The sequence below is a fragment of the Narcine bancroftii genome, chromosome 7 (assembly GCF_036971445.1).
Source record: "Narcine bancroftii isolate sNarBan1 chromosome 7, sNarBan1.hap1, whole genome shotgun sequence".
In the NCBI taxonomy this organism is placed as follows: domain Eukaryota; kingdom Metazoa; phylum Chordata; class Chondrichthyes; order Torpediniformes; family Narcinidae; genus Narcine; species Narcine bancroftii.
In genome coordinates, this window is record NC_091475.1 from 39,222,777 (window position 1) to 39,250,415 (window position 27,639).

General features: G+C 40.0%; 1 protein-coding gene across 11 annotated transcripts in view; it reads left to right on the top strand.

Moving 5' to 3' along the window:
* The window catches only part of LOC138738784 (histone-lysine N-methyltransferase SETDB2-like), a 123,203-nt gene that overhangs the window by 79,132 nt on the left and 16,432 nt on the right, over positions 1-27,639 (top strand). For 9 of the 11 annotated variants that reach the window (XM_069889697.1, XM_069889703.1, XM_069889696.1 and 6 more), the window contains 6 exons: positions 2,707-2,806; positions 5,099-5,695; positions 7,046-7,147; positions 10,656-10,825; positions 12,423-12,681; positions 20,259-20,376. In XM_069889697.1, coding sequence (XP_069745798.1) covers positions 2,707-2,806; positions 5,099-5,695; positions 7,046-7,147; positions 10,656-10,825; positions 12,423-12,681; positions 20,259-20,376 — 1,346 coding nt within the window. The remainder of the gene's footprint in view (positions 1-2,706; positions 2,807-5,098; positions 5,696-7,045; positions 7,148-10,655; positions 10,826-12,422; positions 12,682-20,258; positions 20,377-27,639) is intronic. The other 2 variants (XM_069889695.1, XM_069889700.1) reach the window with 2 other exon arrangements.

Consider the following 27,639-nt stretch of genomic DNA (forward strand, 5'->3'; position numbering starts at 1 on the left):
ATTTAGTCGCTAAAGTCGACTGAAAAAAATTTCAGTCGCTTTTTTGGAATGTAAACAACAAGTGGCCTCTAATACAGAAAAAGTAATGGAGGTGGAAAAATCCGTTAAAGAATTGCGAGAACGTGAAAAGGAGTTAGAGAGAAAAGTAGATTATTTGGAAAATCAAAGTAGAAGGAACAATGTGAAGATTGTTGGTTTGCCGGAAGGTATGGAAGATAAAGATCCTCTTCGTTTTTTTACAGAATGGATCCCACAAATATTGGGACAAGAATTTTTCTCTGGAGGCTTGGTATTGGAAAGAGCTCATAGAGCCTTAAGAAGAAGGCCTCCACCTGATCAATCACCGAGACCCGTGATAATTCGATGCTTGAATTATTTGGACAGAGAAATGATACTTCGTCTAGCAGTGCAAAATGTGAGACAATGACAAGCTCCGTTAATGATTCAGAATAGTAGAGTTTTTTTTTATCCCGATTTGAGTCAAGAGGTTATTCAGCGACGGCGTCAATTTAATCCAGTTAAAGAAGTTCTGTGGCGTAAATGCTATAAGTCTACTTTTTGTTATCTGGCAGTGTTGAAGGTGTTTTGTGGAGACTTTCAATCTCGTTTTTTTGATAATGAGCGTGAAGCAATGATTTTTGCTGATTCGTTGCCAGATGTACGAGGACCAAGACTTAGTCCACCATTGTCTCCTAAAGAAAAATCTGGTTGTTCTGGAAATGGAAGAAATGGGAGAAATGGGAATGGAAAGAGTCTAATTTCTCCTGAAATGGGGTCATCAAGTTTGGAATCTCTTGGATGAATAGAAGAACTTACTTATTCTTACTTTATTTTTATGTCATTATGATATCTTGTTGTTATTTTTTGTTTGGCTGGGAAGGGAGAGATTTGCTCTATGTTCTATTAGTCATCAGCCACTGGTGGGTGATCCACACCCAAGTTTGGTTTAGGGATTACTACTTTTTGGTAGTTTTTTTGGGTTTTTTTTACTTTATCTTTTTTTTCTATTTTTTTAATTTTTATTTTATTTAGACTTTAATTTGTGGTTTCTTTTTCTCCTATTGGAGGGCCTATTTATGTTACTTTGAGTTTTTATATATAGATATTATTAGTTCTTAGTAATATTAGTGGATATGTCAAAGTTGAGGTTTGCTACTTTTAATGTTTGAGGTTTAAACACACCGATTAAGCTTAAACGCATTTTGGCGTATATTAAGAAAAAGAAAAATTGATGTCGCTTTTTTAATATGGTTTTCATGAATCAGATCTGTGCTTTAGATGTGGTAATGCTGTTGGAACTTTTTTTCACACGGTTTGGTTATGTATATATATACAATCTTTTTGGAAGAAAGTACAATTGTTTCTGGAATACCTGTATAAGATTAAGATACTTTTAGATCCGACAGTATTTTTATTGGGTAGTTTGCAACCTTTGAAAGATCTGGGATTAGATAAATTTCAACTTGCTTTTGTATATTTAGCATTATCTGTAGCAAAAAAATGTATTATTAGTATGTGGAAAGATACGAATATGATTGATGATAATAGATGGCATAATGAGATGAAATATTGTTTAATAATGGAAAAAATCACATATGTATGTTTCGCATGATAACTAGTTTTTTTTATTAATAAGTGGTTGTTATATTCAGAATATTTACATTTTGATTTACATTGATTAGATCTTAATATGTATGCTTAATTTTTCTTTTTTTTTAATGCCTTTCCTTAGCCTGAAAAGGGGGGGTTATTTTTTTTTCTCTTTTTTCTTATATATATATATAAAATATATCGTTCATGTTTAGTTTATTGTTATATATGTTATTTATCTGTACTTTGAACGAATAAATAAAGTTTAAAAAAAAGATCTTGTGGGAATCTAACTCCAGTTATTCGTTCTAATAAATTACCCAAATCAAGCCAAAAAGGTTTAATTGTGGAACACTGCCAAGTCGATTGTAAAAAAGTGCCACCTTCTTGTCTACATTTAAGACATAAAACTGAATAAATATAATTCAACCAATGATTATGATTGACAGGGTAATGGAGTCATAAATGCAGCACAGAAGCATCTATTTACACTTACCTTGTGCTAATCCCAATTTTTAAATTCTCCCACATTTTATCAACTACCCTAAAGTTGTATCACACATATATGCTGAGGCAATTTACTGCAGCTACTTAACTCATTAAGCCAAGTCTTTGGGTGGTGGGAGGGCACTCGAGCATTCAGAGGAAACCCATGCAGACACAGGGAGAACTATGTACCCGAGATCAGGATTGAACTCTGGACCTGTGAGGTATCAGCTCAACTTACTTTGCTGCTGTGCTGCCTTTATTATTAGCTAGAACATGCAAGTATTCTACCTTCCACTGTGGGATTTTATTTTTACAAGAGGCTGAGGAAGAATGGGGTCCTCTTTTTAATGATACCTTCAAAAGTACTACATTTATTCAGTACTGTACTGGTGTCAGCCTCAATTCTATATCCTTTTGATTAAAAGTGCTGTAATCCTTCCAAGGTTAGTAACCTTGCTGTGTATATATACACACGCATATATTCTTACTCTGCAAACCAACCCCCTTCCCCCTCCCGATCATCCACCAAGTTGGCTCAATCAATACTCCCCTTTCAGTACGTTATATAGCTGTGAAACTAAAAGGTGCTTTTGTAATTCTTTAACTAAACACATTTCCAAATTATAGAAAATGAAGAAAGGTTTCAGTTTGACTGTGAAGAGATTTCAGAAAAGATGATTTCTGAAGAAATAGAAAGTGAATCAGCATCAGACAATTCCCTGTTTTTGTGAGTATTCAATATTCAAGGCTTTATCTTTGTGAGCTCATGTGTAACTTTGATAACAGTTGTTCAAATGTACTGTGATATTGTTCAAAATTAGGTCATTATCTTATCTTGATCTTCTTCTTAGACTTTTGTTTGCCTGCATAAATTGGAGTAATTGAAGTGAACTCAACCAAAAATGTGTGTACTTTTAAAAATCTCTTTTGCACTTTAACTTCTGTGCATTTTCTTTTAACTTTTTCTGTAATTCAACCAATAGCTGTCCAAATTACTGCAGCTATTATGTTAGATTGATATGTCAATCTGCTAAAATGGAGTTATCCTTCAGATGATTTAACTTTATAATCTGGTACAATACAACTCCGATTATCCGAAATTGTCAGGACCCAGCCTATTTCGAATAAACGTGTTTTTTTTTCAGAGAACTGGTCTTTTTTTAAAACAGCCCAGTAACAACAGCAAACCACTTGTAAAGCATTAAAATAATGTTTAATTTTTACCCAAAAAAATACTGACCCCTGCTGATCACCGGCATCTCCCCACCAGACCCCGCTTGTGCTGGGAGGCTGAGGTCCCTGTCCCTGCCAGGGAGTTTGAGGTCCTCCGCTGCCACCCGCAGCCCAAGATGTGCTGCTGGGAACCCAAGGTCCACCGCTGCCAATGGGAGCCCCAGGTCCCCTGTTGCTGCCGGGAGCCTGAGGTTCCTGGTCAGTTCAGCTCTAAAAAAATTTTGGTTAAGTGAGGATTTCAGAGAATGTGATTTTGGATAATCTGAGATTTACTATACTTTCAGACTACCTCATCTTAAATGAAATAATGGGCCAACTTTATTGTAGTGATTTGATGAATGAATACTGCAAACCAGTAGTTTATGAATGAAGGTCAGACAAACACCATCAAATCACTAAATTTTTGGCATTGGGATGAATGCAGATTAGAAAGATTCAAACAGAATGATGATGCTATGTTTCTGGTGTAAAAGTCAGATGGCAACGTTTATTCTTGGCAAAGAAAGGACTATTTCTGCCAACATGCATAGTAATTTATTTAGTATTGCCCAAAGTAATCTCTGCAGTGGAATTTGAACCACAAGTTTCAGAGGTTGAGTTTAGCCTGATACAACTGAATCATGGCTGATATTAATCAGATTGAATGGCCTCCATGTTCCCTTTGTTATTTTGGTTCTATTTCTCAACACCACCTAAAATTGACACAAAAAGGTTGCTAACTTTCTAATGCAAAATTTAAATCCTCATTATCCCAGAATTGATAAGAGCAAAACATTTTAACTTTTAAAGCTACAACTAGAAAAAAAGGAGATAAAGTAACAGACAATTTAAAAACCTAAATTAAAAATTAATAAAATAATACAATGAGTGATTTAACTGTGCATGTAGACCTGACTAATTTTAAAAATGTACATACATTAATGAAAATAACATGATACTCAGTATTTAGATGGATGTTCATACAAAACCCAAGCCATAAGGTAAAATTATCCGCAGGAATTTCGGCACTTATTACAGAACCCCACCACTAGACACATTTTTCCTTCTCCTCCCCTCTCAACCTTCCGCAGGGATCGCTCCCTCCGTGACTCCCTTATGTACTCTTCCCTCCCCACCCATCGCCCCCCCCCCCTCGGCATCTTCCACTGTAGTTGTAGGAGGTGTAATACCTGCACTCACACCTCCTCCCTCACCACGGTATGAGGTCCCAAACAGACCTTTCAGGTGAAGCAACACCTCACCTTTACCTCCAAAAACCTCATTTACTGCATCCGGTGCACCCTCTGTGGCTACTCTACATCGGAGAGACCAGTCGCAGATTAGGAGATTGCTTTGCCCAGCACCTCCTCTCCATCCTTACAAAAGCAACCTCCCCGTGGCCAACCATTTCAATTCTGAGTCACACTCTCAGGCTCACTTGTCTGTCCATGGCCTTTCACACTACCCCAACTTGACCACACGCAGATTGAAGGAACAACACCTCATTTTTTTTAGTCTGGGCACTCTCCAACTCCAGGCCATGAACATTGAGTTCACTGCATTCCACTAATCACCCTCCTCCCCCTCCCTTTAACTACGTGAATGGGTCCTGTTGCAATCTGTTCAAGGTGGTGCTTGATATCACTTACCAGGATCTAGTATGTGTTTAAAGAGTTATTTTTAACCTAGCTGTTCAAACTGAGTGCAATAAGCTCTGTGCTCATCAAGTATCAGCAAGTTCTAATGTTCACAGACGGAAACATGGTTGTGTACAAGTGTGATAAAAGTAAATCTTTTGCCTTTTCAGTCATACATCAGTTATTAAAAGATTGGCACCCTCCACCACCTGCACATCTCCTACAAAAGAGTTCAATCATGCAAACTGTCCTGATCGATTCGTATTTCAACAGCACAAGTGCAGTAGAATGTGCATTGCAGGAGTAATGCCTCCAACCTCTGATCATTTCAAAGGGGAAAATCCACTGAAAATTCCCATACTCTGCCAGTTTCAAAGAAGACATGCAAAATTGCACTGGGATACTGAGGTTATGGAGCCTCCTCACGTATCATACAAAGCCCCTTGTGGGAGAAGTTTGCGGAATTTCAAGGAAGTGCGCGATTACCTTTTTCAAACCCAGTGTGACTTCCTTTCGTTGGATTTTTTCTCTTTCAATACCTACATTCAACTTTCAAGAACATTTCCTTGCAAGAACCCAATTGTTTACAAAGCTGACATCAGCCATGGCATAGAACCTACTCCAATTCCTCTGCATAATGCAATTGACACCTCTACCCCAGAGCACTTTAAATACAGAAAAGTTCGTTTGCCTCATGGATACCTTATTACTAATTCAGCAGAGATGTTCCAAGGGAAATGCAGCTGCACAAATGGTTGCACTAACAAGTTAGTATAATTTCATGATTTATTTTGGTAATTTCCTTGATGTTCAAAAATTACAAGTTTCTCTGTGTAGGATTACTTCTGAACTCCAAATTTTACAGCCAAAAATTGCTTTAGAATTAATGAATGGACATTAAAACATTAATGCAATGATGAAAAAGCAAAACATTGTGGATGCTGGAAGCACTCCTCTGGTTGCGCACCATCTGGGGAAAGTGAAGTAGTTAACTTTTCATCACTTTATTTCCATTATGTATTAACGTTTATACAGCTTTATAAATAATTTTTTTAAATGCTCTCATTTAGCCAGAAAATAGGGTATATTTATTTATTATTTTTATGTTGCACATATCTGAATTTTTCTTTAATTTAGACATATAGCACAGTAACTGTGCCCGTGCTGTCCAATTACATCCAATTAACCTACATCTTCCGATACATTTTCAACGGTGGGAGGAAACTGCAGAGCCTGGAGGAAATCCACGCAGACATGGGGAGAACTTACAAACTCCTTACAGATGACGTCAGACTCGAACCCCAGTCGCTGACACTGTAACAGCGTTTTGCTAACTGCTACATGCTTCCCTTGTTTTGTTAAGGAAAGGATTGGTCCATCATTTTAATGCACTGACATCTGTGAAGCAATCTTTCATAATATCTATATCTAATATCTTACACACACACACACACACACACACACACACACACACACACCTTCTCGTATATTAATGTGTATCTTCCTGGGATACTGTATCCCACGTGAAATATATTAACTCAGCACAGACTAACTTCAAATGTGATGACCTTTTTATTGAATTATTCCAATGTATTGGAATCCTTCCACATTTCCCACTCTCATTACTACACTGTTGGCAGCCCCAGTTATATCTTCTTGGACTAGATCTTCAGAAATCTTCTTTTTAAAGTCTTGTTTGTAACATGCCTGTGACCTAGCTTTCAGTTCCTTCCCAAAACCTTGTCTTGTGTTTACTACTCATTTTTTCTTGTACACAGTGAAAGCATCTTTGGACATGTACCAGTTCAGAAGACGTGTGTAAATTGGTGTTGTTTAATTGTGGCTGCTACTTTAATTCCACAAAAATCAGATTGGGCAATTATTCCTGTATCTTTTGTAGTAAAGCTTTTATAACTATACAATGTTGATTACCTTCTGAAGGTGCTGTAAGAATTCATGATGTCTATGGTACCTGTTTCTAATAGAGTGCAATTTTGTAGCTTAGAGTCCATTGTAGGAATTTGCCTCCATCATGAAAAGAAGAAAATTTCAACAACCATAATTAAAATAGATGTTTAAATTTATATTAATCTATTAAGATATGGTACTTTTGTAAGATCTAGGTGTGCATGTCAACAGTTGACAGCCAAAGTCAACAAAAGATTTAGCAAAGCTGCTGGGTACGAATGCAAACGACTTCTACAATGTGCACCTTCCGGGTGAGTTAAGATTAAGTTAATCTCTTTAAAAGGATACTTAAATCCTCTTCCTACATGCTCTTGAATGCAAGCCACATCTATGTTTTCAGATACAAGTGTGGTGTTTGATACACTGAATGCAAATTTTAGTTGTGTCCTCCATAGATCCACTTGAATTATAACACTACTACAATGCTGTGAAACAAGTCTACGGATGCTGTGATTGTAGTAAATATATGACTGAGTTTCTCCAGAATGTTTGCGTATTTACTACTACTATTCATTTGATTTGAATGCAGGATTTGTAGTTCCAATTTTAAAAGTAGTACGACTGAATGACTCATGGAAGAGTTTGCAGTGCAACATTTAGGAAAATTATTGAAATGTTGCATATGTAGCTGCATGCTAATTGAAGACACACATGGGTGTTGCGAGGTATAGTTCTATGTTTTATTGGGGCTGAAGCCTGGGTTTTATACTGTTGGCGCTCCTGTCATTTGCCCCATCAGCTGACGTCACCGTCGGCATAACAATAGCAGATTTCCCGCGCACGGGCCCCTTGGATTACAATGCCTTCTTCCCCACACCCTATCCCCAAGCTGTTGGCTGTGCGGCGGAGGCCAGCACCATGTTGGGGATGCTGGCCCCTATGTTGCCTTAGCATACCACCACTGGTTTGCTTGCTGGGGCCAATGCTGCTGCATGGTCTGCTGACTCCTGGTTGCGCTCACCGCCTGGAATGCCAGCCTGATGCCGCTACATGACCCCACCCCCAAACCAGTGGGGTTTCTTTCATGCCTGAAGGCAGTGTCTCTGTCGTCTTTGGCGGTCTGCCTCTCTTGCGTGGTACTGGCGTCGCGACAGTGTGTTCTGGGTCCAGGTGTGCCGGCTTTATCCTGCCCATAGTGAAGACCTCTGTCTTGCTTCCGACCTCCAATTAAAACGTTGCGCTGTTGTGCCATATGACCTGGAATGGACCCTTGTAAGGCCTCTGTAGCAGTGGATGGTGTGGACCTCAAAGGATGAAAACATACTCACAGACCTGCAGGTTTTTGTGTATGTTGGTCCTCACTTGTTTTTGCCTGGTCAGTAGAGTTGGGGCCAGATTGCCGACTCGTTCCCGTAGCTTGCAGAGGAGTGCTGCTGGGTCATCAGGTTGCTTGTCTGGAGACGGTGCGAATTCCCTGGGGATCACCAGTGGAGCTCCATACACGAGTTCTGCGGAAGAGGTACAGTGCGGATCCCCAACAGTAGCTCATCCACCCAACTGGGTCTTTGCAGTCAGGCCATGAGTGCGGACGAGATGTCTGTGGAAGCACTCCACCAGCCCATTTGATTGTGGGTGATAGGCTGTAGTATGGTGTAGCTGAGCACCCCACAGACTTGTGAGGTCGGACCAGAGGCTGGAGGTGAATTGTGTCCCTCTGTCTGATGTGATGTGGGATGGTATGCCGAACTGTGCTACCCAGGAGGAGGTGAGGGTTCTGGCGCAGGAGGTGTCTGATATCGGGACTGCTTCTGGCAGCTGGTGAAGCGGTCGACTATTATGAACAAGTAGCGAAACTTCTGGGATACTAGTATGGGTTCCACGTTGACCATGTGGACATGGTTAAACCTTCGCTCTGCAAGCTGGAAGTGCCGCGGTGGGGTCTTGGTGTGCCGCTGCACCTTGGCTGTCTGGCACGGTGTGCATGCCTTCAACCACCCGCTGACTTGTTTTCGGAGACCATGCCACGCATGCTTGCTGGCCACCAGCCAGTCCATGGTCCTGATGGATGGGTGAGCCAGCCCGTGGATGAAATAGAAAACCTATCATCTCCAAGTCATGGGGACGATGAGTCTGATCTGTCCAGTGGCCATGCCACATAGGAGGGTGGTGTTACCTGAGCTGATCGGGATGTCCTGGAGTTGCAGTTCCAAAATGCTTGACCTATACTGGGGCATATCCTCATTGTCTTGTTGCACCTTTGCCAGGGCCACAAAATCCACTCCCTTCAATAGCACATGGATGGTCTGCCTGGACAGTGCATCTGCCACCATATTGTCTTGCCCGAGACATGTTGCACATCTTGGTGTACACAGAGATATACGACAAATGACACTGATGGCGAGCTGACCAAGGGTCCGGGATTTTGGCCAGGGCGAAGATCAGGGGTTCATGGTCGGTGAAGGCCGTAAAAGTCCTGCCCTTGAGGAAATATCAAAAGTGGTGGATGGCTAGGTAAAATGCCAATAGCTCCCTGTTGAAAGTGCTGTACTTCAGTTCTGGAAGTCGCAGATGCCAACTGAAAAAAGCCTGCGGCCGCCAGCTCTCTTCAACTGCTGCTCCAGCACTCTGCCGATCGTCATTCCTGAGGTGTCCACCATCAGGGCTGTTGAAATGTCTGCCTTGGGATTTGCCAAAAAAGCAGCGCCTGCCAGTGCTTCCTTGGCCTTTATAAAGCCTCCGCCGACTCTGTATCCCAAGTTACGTCCTTGGCTTTGTCCACCATGCGGGTGAATAAGGGCCGCATGATTCTGGCCAGTGAGGGGATGAATCTGTAATAAAAGTTGATCATCCCCACAAATTCCTGCAGTTCCTTGGTCGTGCCGGGCCTCGGAAATTTTCCAATGTCCTCCACCTTGCTGGGTGTGGACCCTTCCTTGGTTATCCTATGGCCCAGGAAATCAATGGTCTCCAGCCCGAACTGGCATTTGGCTGGGTTGATTGTCAGTCCAAACTCACTCAGCCGGATCTAGTGGTTGTGGAGATGCACCAAGTGTTCTTGCCTGACTTTTCTCACCACCAGGATGTCATCAAGGTGGACGAAAGTGCTGTCCAGGTCTCGGCGCACTGCGTCCATCAGCCACTGGAAGGTTTGCACGGTATTCTTCAGTCCAAACGGCATGCGTAGGAATGCAAACAAGCTGAACTGGGTGATGATGGTGGTCTTGGGGATGTTGTTAGGGTGTATGGGGATCTGATGTCCACTTTTGAGAAAATTGTTGCCCCATGCAACTATATTGTTGGCATTCCTGCTGTTTGCCCCATCAACTGACATCAACCCCTTCATAACAATAGCTGGTTTCCCGTGCGCAGGCCCCCTTCTTGCATAACAATGCCTTCCCTGCGCGCTATCCCAAAGCTGTTGGCTGTGTAGCGGGGGCCAGTGCCATGAAGGGGATGCTGGCTTCTATGCTGCCTTAGCTGTATGACCTCCGGTTCACTTGCTGGGGTCAGTGCCACTGCACTGTCTGCTGGCTCCTGATTGCATCCACCGCCCAGAGTGCCAGCCCGATTGTTGCGGCAGGGTGCTACACATACTTTAGTCACTATTTTAAAGTTAAACGAATGGAGTTATACGCAATACAAAATGATTCACAATAAATTACCACTAGCTATTATTCTGATTTTTGTTTTAACCACGAGGTTGCATTGAAACATGAATCAAGTGATACCAGTGACAGCATTGATTTCTACCTCACATTGTTAGTTGCCAACTGAAAATAATTGTTGAGTGAGATAATTTTAACAACAACTTTTTTTCAGGGTTTACGAATGTAACACATGGTGCAAATGCAACAAGAGATCATGTGAAAACAGAGTTGTACAACAGGGTCTTAGAATTCGACTGCAATTGTTTAAAACGCACAAAAAAGGCTGGGGAGTCCGTTGTATGGATGATATTGATAAAGGAACTTTTGTGTGTTGTTATGCAGGTATGAAGATGTGATCTTATTTAGTCCATTAAATACTGTACTGTATATCAAGATGTTGATTTGAATTACTTCTTTATGTAAAGTTACTGACACAATACTTGCAAATGCTTCATAATGTGATTATTTTCAATATATTTTCATTTTCAAGCATTGCAGTTTGTTTACAAGTTCCACATTGCCAGAAATATACTGATGGTATTTGCTATTAATTGTCACATAATACTATTCTGAAAGGTATGTACCTAATTGTATAAAAGCATAGAATTCAAAATTAAACTATCAACCTTCCTGGAGATTTTTGCAATCATATACATGACAAACACAGAGCTGCATTTTGTTACCTTACGAGATCGTGACTAAATTCAACGTGTTAGAACTAGACTATTCAAGCATGAATTTTTCATGGCCAAAGAACCTAATTTCAATAATTAAAACCTGAATGAATGGGACTCCAAACTCTCATTCAGGATTTAATTATTGATTATTTTAATGAAATACTTTGTGAATTTTGTTTTATTTCTATCCTGTATAAATCTTAAGGATATAAAAATGAATATTTTTGTGAAGGTGTAAGTTTAACTTTTTTTTAATATGTTCTAAAAGTAATATAAAATTTGTTTTAAAATCTGCCATGTAAGAGTTCTTCCTTCCATCTATTCCCAACCATTTGGAAAGTATTTTTTTCTGTCAGTCATCTGGCTATTGCATATTTGCTCCTCCAATTCTATTCTTATGTCAGTCCTTGCATTCTGTTGAAGGATGGGACATGACTCTTCCTCCAGAGTAAGCAAGTTACAGTAGAAGTCCAAAAATCCGGACCACCCAAGAATCTAAACTTTTGGAAAACTCTCAAAAATTTTTTATTTAGTGGGTTTTTGTGTGCGAGCATACGCAAGTGCCACAGATGCACAGGGGCAACAAACGACCACGCTTGTTGACTTTTCTTTAAACCTGCTTGTTTTGATAAATAATAAATTATTTGCTAATGAATAAATTATCAAAATTTACCTGTTCATCTCTTCTTTATTCTTCCTTAAATTTGAATTTTAAAAGTACTGCCCGAAAATCTGGACCAACCCAATTCCCAAGCAGTGTGGATTTTAGGACTTCTACTGTATTACTAAATTTACAATGTCTTGTATAAGACTGAAAAGAATTTGAATAAATCCAAGTTTGATTTGAATGGTCTATATTCATTCTATCAAATGACAACAGGGTTAGTGCAAGCCAGCATTTCAATCTGTCAATTAAAAGAAATGGCCATTTTATCACCAGAACATTTTTAAAAAGTGACAGTATAGCTGACTTCAATCCATTATTTACCTTATCCAAAATGCATTTAAATGTTGATAAATAAAAATAATTTTTTCTCTTTACCTTTCTAAGCTGATGTCCAATATTGAACTTCATTTTTATTATTGTTTTGTTAGGTGCTTATGTAGAACTGGCCCTGGAAGCAATGTGATGACATGAATTAGTGATGCCTTTTCCAGTTGAATCATTATGGATGATATATTTTGTTCAAATTTATGTATTGTATTTGTAATAGAATTTTGCTAAAAATGTGTGAAAATATTGTTTTCAATGTCGTTTTTAGGTAGAATACTAAGCATCACAAATGAAATGGAGAGACGAATAAATGATAAGATCCTCCATTTTAATGATACTGATTTGAGGAGCAACAAAACAGCAATGTCTTTCATCAAGAGAGAAAAAAAAGAATCTGATTTGAAACCTGAACAAGAACCATCAGAAGAAATGGAAGAGACAAAAGCAATTTTGAAGGAGGAAGAAACAACTCCATTTGTTAAAGCATCACCCTCAATAACTCAAAAAGGAAGGACAGAGTTGACTAGGTAAGCTTAAAACCACAAATCAGCAAAGCTGTTGAAACTAGGACAGAACTTCAAACCTCAGATTTGAAATATAGTTAAGTAAAGCCATTGAGGACTACAGAGTGAATATAGCAGAAGAGAAAGAGAATTGATGTGACACTCTTTTCCTACCTTGCTTGATACATGCATAATTAGAGCATACTTTTGGAGCCCTTCCTCTCCACCCTCTTCTTTTCTCCTAAACCAACAATCCTTCCCTCTTCCCTTCACCAACAATCCTTGCTCCTTCCCTTCTCACGGCTTGTTCTCCTGCCCAACCCCACCATTTCTCTCTGTACCACCAGCTCTGAGAACATCTCACCCATGCACTTTAGCTAGGTGATTTTTTTTAAAAATCAGTCAGCTAGTCTGGGGTGCAAGATGGGTTATAACAACAGCATTAGGTGAACAGGCATGCGACAGCACTCCTGTCTGAATGTTCACACCACTAGAATGTGTTACACTGTATTACAGTTTGCTCACAGAAACACTAGAAAATTGGTGTGGCAGGTCTCAAGATGTAGATAATTCTACTTGGAGAGTGCCTCAGAGGCAACTCATGATTCCCCAACCAACAGCAGCTGAAGAAATTTCACTGTTCGGACTGTCTGGAATAGTTGGCAATTGAAAAGACTCTTGGTGTTTTTTTAAACCAGAAAAGACAGAACTAATTTAATGAGAATGAAAGTAGATCCAGGTGCCAATACAACCCAACTTTAAATTGGAAGCTCCTCCATGGCTTAAAGGAAAAGAAATACTAATGTGGAGGATCAAGGTCAGCAGAAAACCACAACTAATGAGCAGATGATGAGTGTAAGGAGCAGGATGACCAGCAAGTTGTTGATAACCATGATGTGAATTCTCCACAATTGTTCAAACACTTAGGGCCATTCATCTGATTCAAGATCAGAGGAAAACTTATCAATAGCAATCACTACATGCTGGAAGAACACTTCAAAGGACAACTGACTCTGGCCTTGACATGAATGCCCTTTGAGTTAATTTCAGACTTGCTGCCAGATCTGATGAAAGAAGTTGAAAAGACCATGTTAAGTTTAAATAAAAACAACAAGAAGCACATTTATGCCTACTGAAGTTCCAGAACTTGACATGGAACAACTTCAGACATAAATTCAGAACCTTAATTCCTATTCCTCCAGAGAGGAGAGTATTCCAGGAATTTAACTCCAATGGTCAAGATAAATCTGATTCCAGTTACTTCAGTGGAGCAATGATTCCTACAACTTCATCCTTGTTTTCTACCACAGGGCATATCATCTCTCCAATTGGCTCTTTCCATTGGCCAAAGAGCTCTCCAAATTGCAGTGAGGATTCATCTGGAAGTGCACTGCATATGATCTTTACTGTAGGTCAGCTGCTATGAAAATGCAAGGAGTAGGATCAACCAGGATAGCTGGCCTTCATTAACTTCTTAAAAACTTTTGATCCCTATGGTTCGAAAGCATCTTTCTCAAATCTAGCTAACTCAGAATTTAATCTTAATCTTGCACCTGTCTCATGTTAGCATGCAAGATGTGATCTTTACCAGCTGGTCCAGAGTAATCCTAATCTCATTGTAGAATGATGTCAAGCAAGGCCAGCAGGGATGGAGTAAATGGGCATGTTTAGTCGGATCTCCGGAGGCTGATGCTTGATTTCAAGTCTGCTTGAATACCCATTTCAACCTTGGCTTGTGGGTGGGGTTAGATCTTTATAATCAACCTTTTTTTCTTTTTTTTTTAAAAAAAGCAAGACCATGCTGTCACTCCAACTCACCTCCACCGAGCTTTGTACTGCGATGGACATACTCTGCATGATGAGGGAATCCATTCATCTTGTATGTCCTCCACTCCAAATCCAAGAACACTCCAAGTCCAAGAATACTCCAATCTTAGTCATTGAAGTGCCATATGCAGACAATGCATGTATATTCATGATTTTGCAGGTTGATGACAGGTCATCATTGACCTATTTGTGAGGTACACAATACAATAGCTTGTAGCAACTATGTCACAGTGTGAAATAAAGAATGAGAAAATTATTAGACAGAGTTGAATCAAAGTTCAGTAAAAGTCATTCACTCAAAACAGTCACCTGCAGCTCCAAATGATGTCATCTCATTGTGATATCATGATGTCTTTCAGAACTTCCTGAGCTGGTTCAATTAAGCCTCCGGTTATCCACTACATTGGCACCGCACCCCCCCCTCCCCCCCAGGACCGACGATTGGAGGCTAAACCTTTGGTGCCATTACTGTCCACCACTCTTGGGTGGTCGTCCATGCCTTAGCATCAAGGGTCCAGTACATGTTGTACGATTGCCCAGTACATGTAGCATTCTGAAGGGGCCCTCATACAGCCTCTAAAGGTGGCCAGTGGGCACCTCTGCACACAAACACATACGCATTGTCCCAGAGTTTTTTTGGGATGAAGGGTGTCGTTGTTACATGCCTTGATATGGGTACTGGGGCCAATTTTCTAAGATGCTCCCGCAGTCTGCCTAAGACTTCAGTCAGTGGCACCTCCTGTCCCTGTGCTGTGAGCACGAACTCTCCAGGTACAATGAGGGTAGCTCCATAAACCAACTCAGCCAATGAGGAGTTGAGATCTTCCTTGGGTGACGTTCTTGTTCCCAGGAGGATCCAAGGCAGCTCATCTGCCCAATCAGGTCCCTGGAGGTGGGCCATCAGTGCAGCCTTCATGTACCTATAGAACCATTCCACCAGGCTATTCGACTGCGGGAGGTAGGTTGTTGTGTGGTGGAACTGTATTCCCAGCAGTCATGAGAAAACGTCCCAGAGTGCAGAGGTAAACTATGGGCCTCTGCTTGACATGTGTGGGTAGGCCAAACAGAGATACCCAGGCAGAAATAAAAGCTCTGGCATGTGAATCAGTTGATCAGTTCATCATAGGAACTGCCTCTGACAACCTAGTGAATCTGTTGATGACCGATAACAAGCTCCTAGACCCTTGTGACACCAGAAGCGGGCCAACAATGCGACATGCACGTGGTTGAATCTGGAAAGGCTGAAGCGGCGTCTTCACATGCCTTTGCATTTTTGCAGATTGACAGTCCATGCACATCTTTGCCTAGTAGGTGACCTGCTTTTTGAGTCCATGCCATACAAACTTGTCAGCTGTCAGGTGGACCGTCACTTGAATTGAGGGGTGGCACAGTCCATTAATGGCATTGAAAATGCAAAGTCTCCACACAGCAGGGACGATAGGGCGAAGCTGATCTGTAGAAACAGGAGAGTGGTACCTTGCAGCTCAAAAGCTACATCCTTGACTTGCAGGCTCGTGACAGCAGTTCAGTAAGATGGGAGTTCGTTTTCCTGGCGCTGAACTTTGGCAAGCGCCATGTAGACTGCACCCAGAGAGAGGAGCAGGACAGAGCATCAGCCACCACATTCCTCTCACTGGAGATATGTTTAATCCTGGTTGAAAACTCGGATATAAGATAGGTGGTGTTGCCTGTGGGCTGACCAGGGATCTGATGCCTTCACGAAGGTGAACATTAGTGGTTTGTGGTCAATAAAAACTGTGAAGTACCTCCCTTCCAAAAAATAGCGGAAGTGCCTGACCGCTAGGTACAGCATCAGCAGTTTCCTATTGAATGTGCTATATTTTGTTTACAGAGGGTGGAGGTGCCTATTAAAAAATGCTAGAGGCTTCCATTATCCATTGGTGTACTGTTCCAAGATCCCACCTACTGCCACATCAGACACTTCTATTGTCAAGGCGGTTGGTGCATCTATTCGTGGATGGACCAGCAATGTTGCCTTCGCTAGGCATCTTTGATCTACTAGAATGCTGCCATTGTCTCCTTTGTCCACTTGAGTTCTTTGGCATCCCTGGACATGAGGTCGAAGAGGGGTTTCATAATATTAGCTGCAGAGGGTAGAAAGAGATTATAGAAATTGACCACCCCCACAAATTCCTGGAGTCCCTTGATGGTATTGGGCCTTGTGAATTTGAGGATAGTTTCCACCTTGCTAGGCAATGAAATGACACCCCAGGTACTGATCTGATGTCCTAAGAACACCATAGAGGACTGTCTGAATTTGTACTTGGCAGAATTCACAGTTAGCCCGAACTGTAGGCAATGGCAGAGTAAACGCAGATGCTGCAGGTGCTCTTCATGGGAGTGGCTGGCGACGAGTATGTCATCCAAGTATATGAAAAGGAAATCCATGCCACATCCTACTTCGTCCATTAGTCACTTGAATGTTTGTGCAGCATTTTTGAGCCCAAAAGGCATTCTCAAAAATTCAAAGATGCAGAATGGTGTTATGATGGCAGTATTGGGTACATCCTCAGGGGTTTACAAGTATTTAGTGGTATCCATGCACCAAGTCAATTTTAGAAAATATCCTGGCCCCATGAAGATTAGTTGTAAAGTCCTGTATATGGGGTACAGGGTAGCAGTCTGCAGTGGTAGCATCGTTGAGACACTTGTAATCCCCACAAGGTCTCCAACTTCCCATGGCTTTGGGCACCATATGTAGCAGGGAAGTCCATAAGCTATCAGACCTGCGTATGATTCCAAGTTCCTCCGTTTTGTGGGACTCTTGTTTTGCAAGTCTTGTTTTGCAGACGTTGGGCTCGGGTGTGTAGAGGAGATCCTTAGGTGAGTACATAGTGTGCAATGCTATGCTTGGGTGTGGGAGTGACAATGTCTGGAAACTCTACAAGAAGTTTGGTGAATTTCTTGGCATCTAGGTGCATGGCGGGTAGCTGGAAGTCTGGAATGTTTTGGTGTTCACCCTTTTAAGTCCACCATCAATGAGTGGGCTCTGACGAAGTCAGCACCCAGAAACGGCCAGGACACAGCAGCAAGAATGAACTTCCATGTGAACTTATTGTCACTGAATTTCAGGGGTATAGTCCATGTGTCATATGTACGAATTGAACTGTTATTCACCACAGAGAGCACTGGACTTGTGCTCCTGGACATTAACCTCTGCACCTGTGTCGACTAGAAATTTGTGCTGGAGGAGTTTGTCCCTGATGTAGAATAGGCTGCTACAGTGGCCAACCACTGAAGCCTTGTCACGGAGTCATGCTTGTCCGAAGTATGTGCACCCTTGTCACTTGTACTTGTAGAGCCTGGGCCTTTGGGTGTGATGCAGCACTAATTTCTGTGGGCCTTGCACCTTGAAGTTTCACGTGTCACAGAATGTCTGCACAGGTGGCCCCTGTTCAAGGGTTATCAAAGTCCTTGTCAGCCAACATGAGGCGGATGACTTCTGGGATATGTTCTAAAAACAACTGCTCAAAGAGCTAGCAAGGCCTATGGTCATCTGCTAGTACCAACATGTCGTTCATTAACTCCAAAGGGGCACAGTCCCCCAGGTCATCGATATTGAGGAGCCGTATAGCTCTCTTGTGTTGAGAGAGACTAAATCTAGAGACTTTTAGGACTTCATACTTGCTGAGATCTGATGGGTCCAGAAGGAAACCCACTACTCGACTGGCCATGTCCTGGATGAGGGCACTTACCACATGATAGTACTTAGTAGTATCCTCTTCTATCTTGCGAATGTAGAACTGCGCCTCACCTTGCCCGAACCAAACTTCAGGTTGAATGGTCCAAAAGACAGGCAGTTTGAGTGAAATTGCTGCATTGTCTATGTTGGGTCCAAAATCCATTTGGGCCCATCAGGGTCACCAACGTAGCAACTGTGTTGCAGTGCGAAATGAAAAACGAGAAAATGATCAGATGTAGTCAAGTTGAAGTTCAGCAAAAGTCATTTACTCAAACAGTCACGTGCAGCTTTTTAAAAGCCTGTGCATTTCAAATTACATCATCGCATTGTGACATCATGACATTACTCAGAACCTCCGGAGCTCGTTCGACAAGCCATCGGTGAGCCGCTACACATTCTTAGACTTCTACAAAACAGAGGATCTCTACAAAACAGAGGATCTCTACTAAACTGTCCCCACTTTCAATAATCATTCTTGGATAACAAAGCTCCTCATTGGGGCCCTCAAAAATGATGAATTCCTTTCCATATCTGAGGAGTCATTTCTCTGTAAAGGCAAACACAGAAATACAGGTATCTGGAGCAACATGGAATCTACTGGAGAAACTTGGTGAGTTGAGCCCCTGATGAAAGGTTCCAGCCTGAAACATTAACCATCTGTTTCTCCCACTGATGTTCCTCGAACCGCTGAGTTTCTTCAATAGATTGTGTGATGCTCAATAGATTGTGTCTATCGTGTCTGGAAGAAGACAACATTGATTTTTCATCATAGCCTTAGGAGCTGGGATCCTTTCTAATGGTAAGATTTGTTGGGAACTTTGCAAGAGGGTCACTAGTTAGAAGAGAAACAGATGGCAGTGAAAGGGAGGGTGAAAGAATAAATGGTAAATGGAGGAGGGAAAAGAGGGTAGTGAGGGCCAAAAATGGGGTTGCAGTAAGAGATCATATGGGCCAATATTGAGGCAGGGCCATTGGAGTACCTGGGTTGACATCCAGGGAGTCTTGAGGTAATGTCTTGATAAATATTGGCATAGCACCGAGGAAGCAACTTAGCATCATATGCATCTTTTCTCTTACCTGCTGGATAATATTAATTGTCAACTCATTAATAAATATTATAGAATATTGTATTTATTTTTCCTTTTTATATAGAGAGTTATGGTATGAGGTAGGGAAGGTTTAGATTATTGAGTAGATTTGTATAGAACAACACAACATAATGGGCTGAAGGGTCTGTACTGTGGTGTTATGTTCGACATAACTTTCAGTATCATTAATTAAATGAAAACAATGAATACATGAATCCTTCCCTTCCTCCCTCCTCTTCTCTCCTTCTCCCCTTCACTCCACCTTTCTATTCTGGCACCTGCCTGTTTTTGTTTATACCTGACAAAAGGCTCAGGCCTCAAAGGTTGGTTATCCTTTACTTCCTTTAGATGCTGAGTCAGCTGCTGAGTTTCTCTCGCATATTTGTTATTCTTGTGTATTGCACAGGACCCCAGGAGCTGCAGACATTCTTGTTTAACAAGATACTTCACTCATGATGAGATGGCATACTGTATTTGACAAGTTAGCACCCTGCATTCCCCAAGGATGTTGAATAATAATGTTTTTACTGCAGCAAATTACTTCTGGAAAGGTGCCATTTGGTACATAAGCCAAAAGTCACCTACAACAATTTTCAGCATTGCAAAATGAGAAAGGTAGTGAAGGAAACGGCAGATGGAAGTTGAGAAGAAAAGAGATGGAAGATAGTGAATGATGTTCCATGTAAGTGTGTCTGTGAGAAGAAGGAATATGTGTTTTAGAAGGAATAAGAGAACAATTTAGGGTGTAGGAGAGGAAATGGGTCTTTTTGAACTTGTTCTCTTGTCGTATACTTGTAGAGGCTGTTTCTAGAGTGTTACTGGCCATACATTTTCATGCAATGTTTTTTCCACTTACCTGGAATTTTATTTTATACTGGTATATAACCCCATGGTTACTCACTAACGTTAAAACTCGACTAAATCTAATATGACTTGAATTCTTTTTGTTGATGTAACTGCTCCTTACAATCTCTTTATAACAGCAGGAGAAAAACCAGAGTGAGGAAGTTCGATTTGCATTACTCTGAATTGACATCAGTTGAACGACCTAAAACTAAGACTGCTGTGATTCAGACACGACGAAGAAAGCTTCGGGAACAGGTGAAAATAAAACATTCAATAGGCTTTGTTGACTCAATGACATAACATCCACTTAATTGATGATTTTCAATTAATTGTTTTGGTGGTATTAGTTGAGTAGCACATGTTACTCAACCAGTTGTTCCAGTGGGAGGACATTCTGCTGATCTTTTTTTTAATGGTGTTGTGTGCTTATTTTGTTACTGCCTTAATAAGCACACGGTTTTAACTCAAAATGAAATGCAAAATGCAAGCAAATATTTGCTCCCAATGAAGATTTGATCATACTGGCATGTCTTCAAATTTTAAATTTACACTTGAACACATTTCACTATGTTCAGCAGCATAGAGTGCAATAAAATGTTGGACATTAAAGGTATGACAGAGTTTTTTGAGGTGGCTTAGGATGATTTGCTAGAGTAGCTTGCACACAAACACATTTTAAAACAGAATTTTTGCAGGACTTTTGCAGAATGCTTTTTGAAAAGAAAGCAACAAAGTTCCAGAATACAGCTTTCCTGGGAGAGCATGTGATTTTTGCAGGCAGGCAAAGGACAGTTTTGCTCTCAGAGAGGGAGGGTGTGAAACAGAGAGAGAAGGAGTCACAGAAATCAGTTCCAGAAGGACAAATCTGGCAAACTTTGGAAGACTGCCTGGTCAAAGGAGAAGGCTGGCAGTCTGAAAGGTGACCTGAAAGAAAGAGAATCATCTGGAGAACCCTGAAGGGGGAAAGTTTAGTCAGCAAGACTGATTGAGAAGGAATCAGGTGCGGATGTCCTAGAACAAAAGGAATCTCTCTCTGAAGACCAACAAGAACCCTCCTGAATGGTAACCATTTGCCTGTTGAGCACCAAAGACTGGTGAACTTTGTTTGTTTTTTATTTGAAGATTAATAAAACCATAACATACAATCCAATAATCAAAAATTGATTTTACAAGATAAATCCCGAACCCACCCTCCCACCCCTTCAGTCAGCTCCCTAAGGGGAGCCAAAAATATAAATGATATATATAATTTTAAAAATTATAAATGTTGAAAACAATTCAAAGTATATCTAAATGCATATATTTCAAATATGGAGACCATTTGCTAACAAAAAGGGAATAATTATCATGTAAATTATAAGTAATTTTTTCTATAACAATACAAGCTTTCAATTCATTATGCCAACGTAGTATATTAATCTGTATTATCTTTCCAAGTACTCGCAACACATTTACGCGCTACTGATTACACCAAACGTACAAAAGCAATTTGAATTTTATCCAAACCTAATCCCCTCAAGAAAATCAAATTACCCAATAAAAAAATCGTTGGATCTAATGGTAATGTAAAGTTATACAATTTTTCCAAAACTACTTTAATTACTTGCCAAAAAATGGTTGAACTTTAACACAAGTCCAAACAGCATGTAGAAAAGTTCCAATACATGAATCACATCTAAAACATAAATCTGAATTACTAAACCCATATTTTTTCAGTTTCTCCAGAGTCAAATGTAATTGATATAAAAAATTATAATTTACCATTCCATATCTTACATTTGTCAATTTGATTACATTGTCTGCCCAATCATCTTCAGGAAAAATAAATACTAAATCACTCTCCCATTTAAGTTTAGATTTTTCCCAGTCCGGTTTATCCATATTATCTTGTAACAAATTATACATAACTGAAATATAACCCTGCTTTGGTACAGAGGAAATCAGACTCAAATTTCGACAAAATGGGTAAATTCATCTCTCTACCATAAATATCCTTTACCAAAGCTCTAAGTTGGTCATACACAAACAAAGAATTTACAGATATATCAAATCTTTCTCTCAAATGATTAAAAGAAAGAAATTGTCCCTCTTCAAAACAATCCTGTATTGTCTTTATACCCTTAAAATCCCAACTCTTTAAATAATTATTAAACATTGAAAAAAGAATAAGCTGATTATTATACAATGGAGTTAAAATTGATAATTTATCTTTTGATCCCAAAACCCTATTTTTAAAAATCCAGATATTTAACAAATGTTTCCATACCGGCATATTATATTCCTGTAGCAAATTCAAATTCCAACGAAATATAAATTCATTTACCTTAACCTCAGAAATACACACCATTCCCACCTTAGCCCAGCTAGGAGGATAATCTAAATCCATCAACCTGCTAATAAACTTCAACTGGGCCAGTTCATAATAATTTTGAAAATATGGTAACTGAAGTCCACCTAATGCATATTTCCATGTGAGTTTATACAATGCCACTCGAGATAATTTAGCTTTCCATAAAAACTCCCGCACTAACTTATTTAAATCCCGAAAAAACCTTTTGAAAGTAAACAAGGTATTGACTGAAATAAATATTGAATTCGAGGAGAAATATTCAAAAAAAATTACCCTTCCAATCAAAGTTAATAGAAAATCTTTCCACTTAAATCAAATCTGCTTTAATCCGTCTTAATATAGGCACATAATTTAACTGTATTTCTTTCTTTGGCTTGGCTTCGCGGACGAAGATTTATGGAGGGGGTAAAAAGTCCACGTCAGCTGCAGGCTCGTTTGTGGCTGACCAGTCCGATGCGGGACAGGCAGACACGATTGCAGCGGTTGCAAGGGAAAATTGGTTGGTTGGGGTTGGGTGTTGGGTTTTTCCTCCTTTGCCTTTTGTCAGTGAGGTGGGCTCTGCGGTCTTCTTCAAAGGAGGCTGCTGCCCGCCAAACTGTGAGGCGCCAAGATGCACGGTTTGAGGCGTTATCAGCCCACTGGCGGTGGTCAATGTGGCAGGCACCAAGAGATTTCTTTAGGCAGTCCTTGTACCTTTTCTTTGGTGCACCTCTGTCACGGTGGCCAGTGGAGAGCTCGCCATATAATACGATCTTGGGAAGGCGATGGTCCTCCATTCTGGAGACGTGACCCATCCAGCGCAGCTGGATCTTCAGCAGCGTGGACTCGATGCTGTCGACCTCTGCCATCTCGAGTACCTCGACGTTAGGGGTGTGAGCACTCCAATGGATGTTGAGGATGGAGCGGAGACAACGCTGGTGGAAGCGTTCTAGGAGCCGTAGGTGGTGCCGGTAGAGGACCCATGATTCGGAGCCGAACAGGAGTGTGGGTATGACAACGGCTCTGTATACGCTTATCTTTGTGAGGTTTTTCAGTTGGTTGTTTTTCCAGACTCTTTTGTGTAGTCTTCCAAAGGCGCTATTTGCCTTGGCGAGTCTGTTGTCTATCTCATTGTCGATCCTTGCATCTGATGAAATGGTGCAGCCGAGATAGGTAAACTGGTTGACCGTTTTGAGTTTTGTGTGCCCGATGGAGATGTGGGGGGGCTGGTAGTCATGGTGGGGAGCTGGCTGATGGAGGACCTCAGTTTTCTTCAGGCTGACTTCCAGGCCAAACATTTTGGCAGTTTCCGCAAAGCAGGACGTCAAGCGCTGAAGAGCTGGCTCTGAATGGGCAACTAAAGCGGCATCATCTGCAAAGAGTAGTTCACGGACAAGTTTCTCTTGTGTCTTGGTGTGAGCTTGCAGGCGCCTCAGATTGAAGAGACTGCCATCCGTGCGAACAACTGAAAAGTGGCAAAGCAGCAGGTATGGATGGAATCCCCCCAGAAGTCTGGAAGGCTGGCGGCAAAACTCTGCATGCCAAACTGCATGAGTTTTTCAAGCTTTGTTGGGACCAAGGTAAACTGCCTCAGGATCTTCGTGATGCCACCATCATCACCCTGTACAAAAACAAAGGCGAGAAATCAGACTGCTCAAACTACAGGGGAATCACGTTGCTCTCCATTGCAGGCAAAATCTTCGCTAGGATTCTACTAAATAGAATAATACCTAGTGTCGCTGAGAATATTCTCCCAGAATCACAGTGCGGCTTTCGCGCTAACAGAGGAACCACTGACATGGTCTTTGCCCTCAGACAGCTCCAAGAAAAGTGTAGAGAACAAAACAAAGGACTCTACATCTCCTTTGTTGACCTCACCAAAGCCTTCGACACCGTGAGCAGGAAAGGGCTTTGGCAAATACTAGAGCGCATCGGATGTCCCCCAAAGTTCCTCAACATGATTATCCAACTGCACGAAAACCAACAAGGTCGGGTCAGATACAGCAATGAGCTCTCTGAACCCTTCTCCATTAACAATGGCGTGAAGCAAGGCTGTGTTCTCGCACCAACCCTCTTTTCAATCTTCTTCAGCATGATGCTGAACCAAGCCATGAAAGACCCCAACAATTTAACTGTATAATGACTGATAATTAACATGTACAAACACAACTAAATATTTAATTTTATTTGTCCACTTTAATTTTGTAATAATTTTAAATTCTGAATAATCTCCTATCCCAACTGGTAAAATTTTGCTTTTATCTCAATTAACTTTATATCCTGACAATTCTCCAAATTTCAACAAACACTCTTGTAACTGCTTCAATGACCGTTCCGGTTCCATCAAGTATATCAATACATCATCTGCAAATAAATTAATCTTATATTCTTCATTCATAGCCTTCATCCCTCTAATTTCATCATTTTGCCTAATAGTCTGAGCTAATGGTTCAATAGCCAATACAAATAAGGCAGGTGACAATGGGCAGCCCTGCCGAGTTGAACGAGTCAACCTAAATGGTAAAGAAATCTAACCATTTGTCACCACCCTAGCAATCAGGTTCGTATATAAAGCTTTAACCCAACCAATAAAAAAAGGGCTGAATTTAAACTTTTCTAACACCTTAAATAAAAAAATCACACTCAATCCTATCAAAAGCCTTTTCTGCATCTAGTGCTACCACCATAGGATGGTTAGGCTGCTTTCGGTATGCATTGACCAAAGTAATTAATCGAAGAATATTATCAGATGCATTTCTAATCTTAATAAAACCTGTTTGATCAGTATGTATCAACTTAGGTAAGTACATAACAAGTCTATTAGCTAGTACCTTGGCTATAATTTTATAAAAAAAATAGGTCTATATGAAGATAACTTTTAATGGATCTCTTTCTTTTTTTGAAATCACAGTTATTAAAGCACTTGAACAAGATTCCGGAAACTTCTGTTCTTCAGTAACTTGTTTTAACACATCTCCAAATACATTAGATAAATCATCATTAAAAATTTATAAAATTCCACAGGAAATCCATCATCCCCTGGGGACTTTCCAATTGGCATTTCCTGTATAGCCTCCTTAATTTCAAAATCTATAAACAGAGATTCCAATTCCTGGATATCTTTCTCATCTAATACCAGTAACCTCAATTTAGATAAATAAGATTCAATAGAACCATTATCCTGCTTCCCCTCAGAAGTATATAATTTTTGATAAAATGAATAAAACTGGTCATTAATTTCCTGAGGCTTATAGGTAATTATTGAATTCTTTTTAACGGCATTAATAGTCCGAGATGCCTGTTCAGCTTTCAATTACCAAGCAAGTACCTTATGAGCTCTTTCTCCCAACTCATAATAACGTTGTTTAGTTCGATTAATTAAACGCTCAAACTGATAAGTTTGTAAAGTATTATAACGTAATTTCAATTTTGCTAATGTCGTTTTTTTGTCTTCAGTCACATCCTTCTGAAAGTCTTTCTCTAACTCATCAATCTGATTTTCCAACATTAAACTTTCTGCCATAAATTGTTTCTTAACTTTCGTAGAATAACTAATAACCTGTCCCCTCAAATAAGCTTTTAATGTGTCCCATACTACAAAATGACTATCCATAGAATTAATTTTCTGTCAAAAATAAAGATATATGCTCTTTAACAAAAGTAACAAACTCTGTTTTTTTCAATAATATTGCATTAAACCTCCATCTATATGATGAATGTACCACTTCCGAACTTTCACAAGAAAATAAAAATGAATGGTTAGATAGAACTCTGCTTTTATATTCAACTTGCAATTCTCTACCCTGTAGGTGTGCTGATACCAAAAAAAATCAATCCTAGAAAACAAATCATGTCGCGATGAATAAAAAGAAAAATCTTTCTCTGTAGGATTAACCTTTCTCCAAATATCTACCAGATTTAAATCCTTAATCAACGCTTTGATCTATATTGCTGTCTTTGATTTCCTTATACTCTTCGGGTTTCTATCCAATAAAGGTTCCAAAACACAATTAAAATCTTCCCCAACTAAAATATTTTCATTAGCTTGAGTTAACAATAAAAAAGCTTCTGAAATAAACCACTCATCATCTACATTAGGTGCATAAAGATTAAACAAAGTCCAAGATTCAGCAAAGATTTTACAATTCATCCGTAAAGCTCTACCTACATTCCCCTCTGAAGATTCCAATTCAAGTGATAAGTTTTTATGAATCAAAATCACCACCCCTCTTGCCTTAGAATTAAAAGAAGAAAAAAAACACATGTCCAACCCAATCTCTTTTCAATTTAACCATATAACCATTTACGGAGCGGAAACAGGCCATGTTGGCCTTTTGAGTCCACACCGGTTCACTGATTTTGTGCGCCCTCTTCAGGCATTGGTCCCGGTAGATCTTCATTCAATAACGATGGATGAATTAAATGCAGATGGAATCAGTAACTATCTGGAACTTCTAACAATCCAAGAATAGTGAAGTCATCAAGCAGGCGAGCAGCATTTTAAAAAGTAATAAACACTAATCATAATTCTTTTTATAAATCATATCACAGAAAGTAAACATTTGGACAGGCACATAAAATTAAGGGAGAAGTAGAAATATTAAACTTTGCTGATCTTCTGTCACTTTCTAAAACTGTTCAACCCATTCATGATAAGAAAAATCTTCATAATTTAACAGGTTAAATATTTCTGTTATATCTGATAAATGTTTGAGTAAATCTTCCAAGGATATAATTCCATCAAAGCATTTGGATGAAGGAATTCAAATGTTCCTTTTCAGTCAAGTGTGTTTCTTGTAAAAAGGCAATATCAATTTTTATTTTTTTTATATAAGCCAATACCCGCTTTCACTTAAAAGGATTATTTAATCCCTGAACATTAAAAGTTGCAAAATTCAAAGTAGACATTTTACTAACAACTAATATATTTACACTCAATAAAATAATGCTCCCCTTTATAATTATTCAAAAACACCAAGAACACAAAACCCACCCCTCAATAAACAAAAAAAAATTAAAAAAAAAACAAAATAAATAAAAACCACCCAAAAGGTAGTAACACCCTAAAAATCTGGGTGTGGTCAACCCACTAGTGGTAGATGACAGTCAAACTTTCAGTGTCATCCACCCCCCCACCCAGATACATATTCATTACGTAATTAAAAACAACCAAATATAGTAAATATATT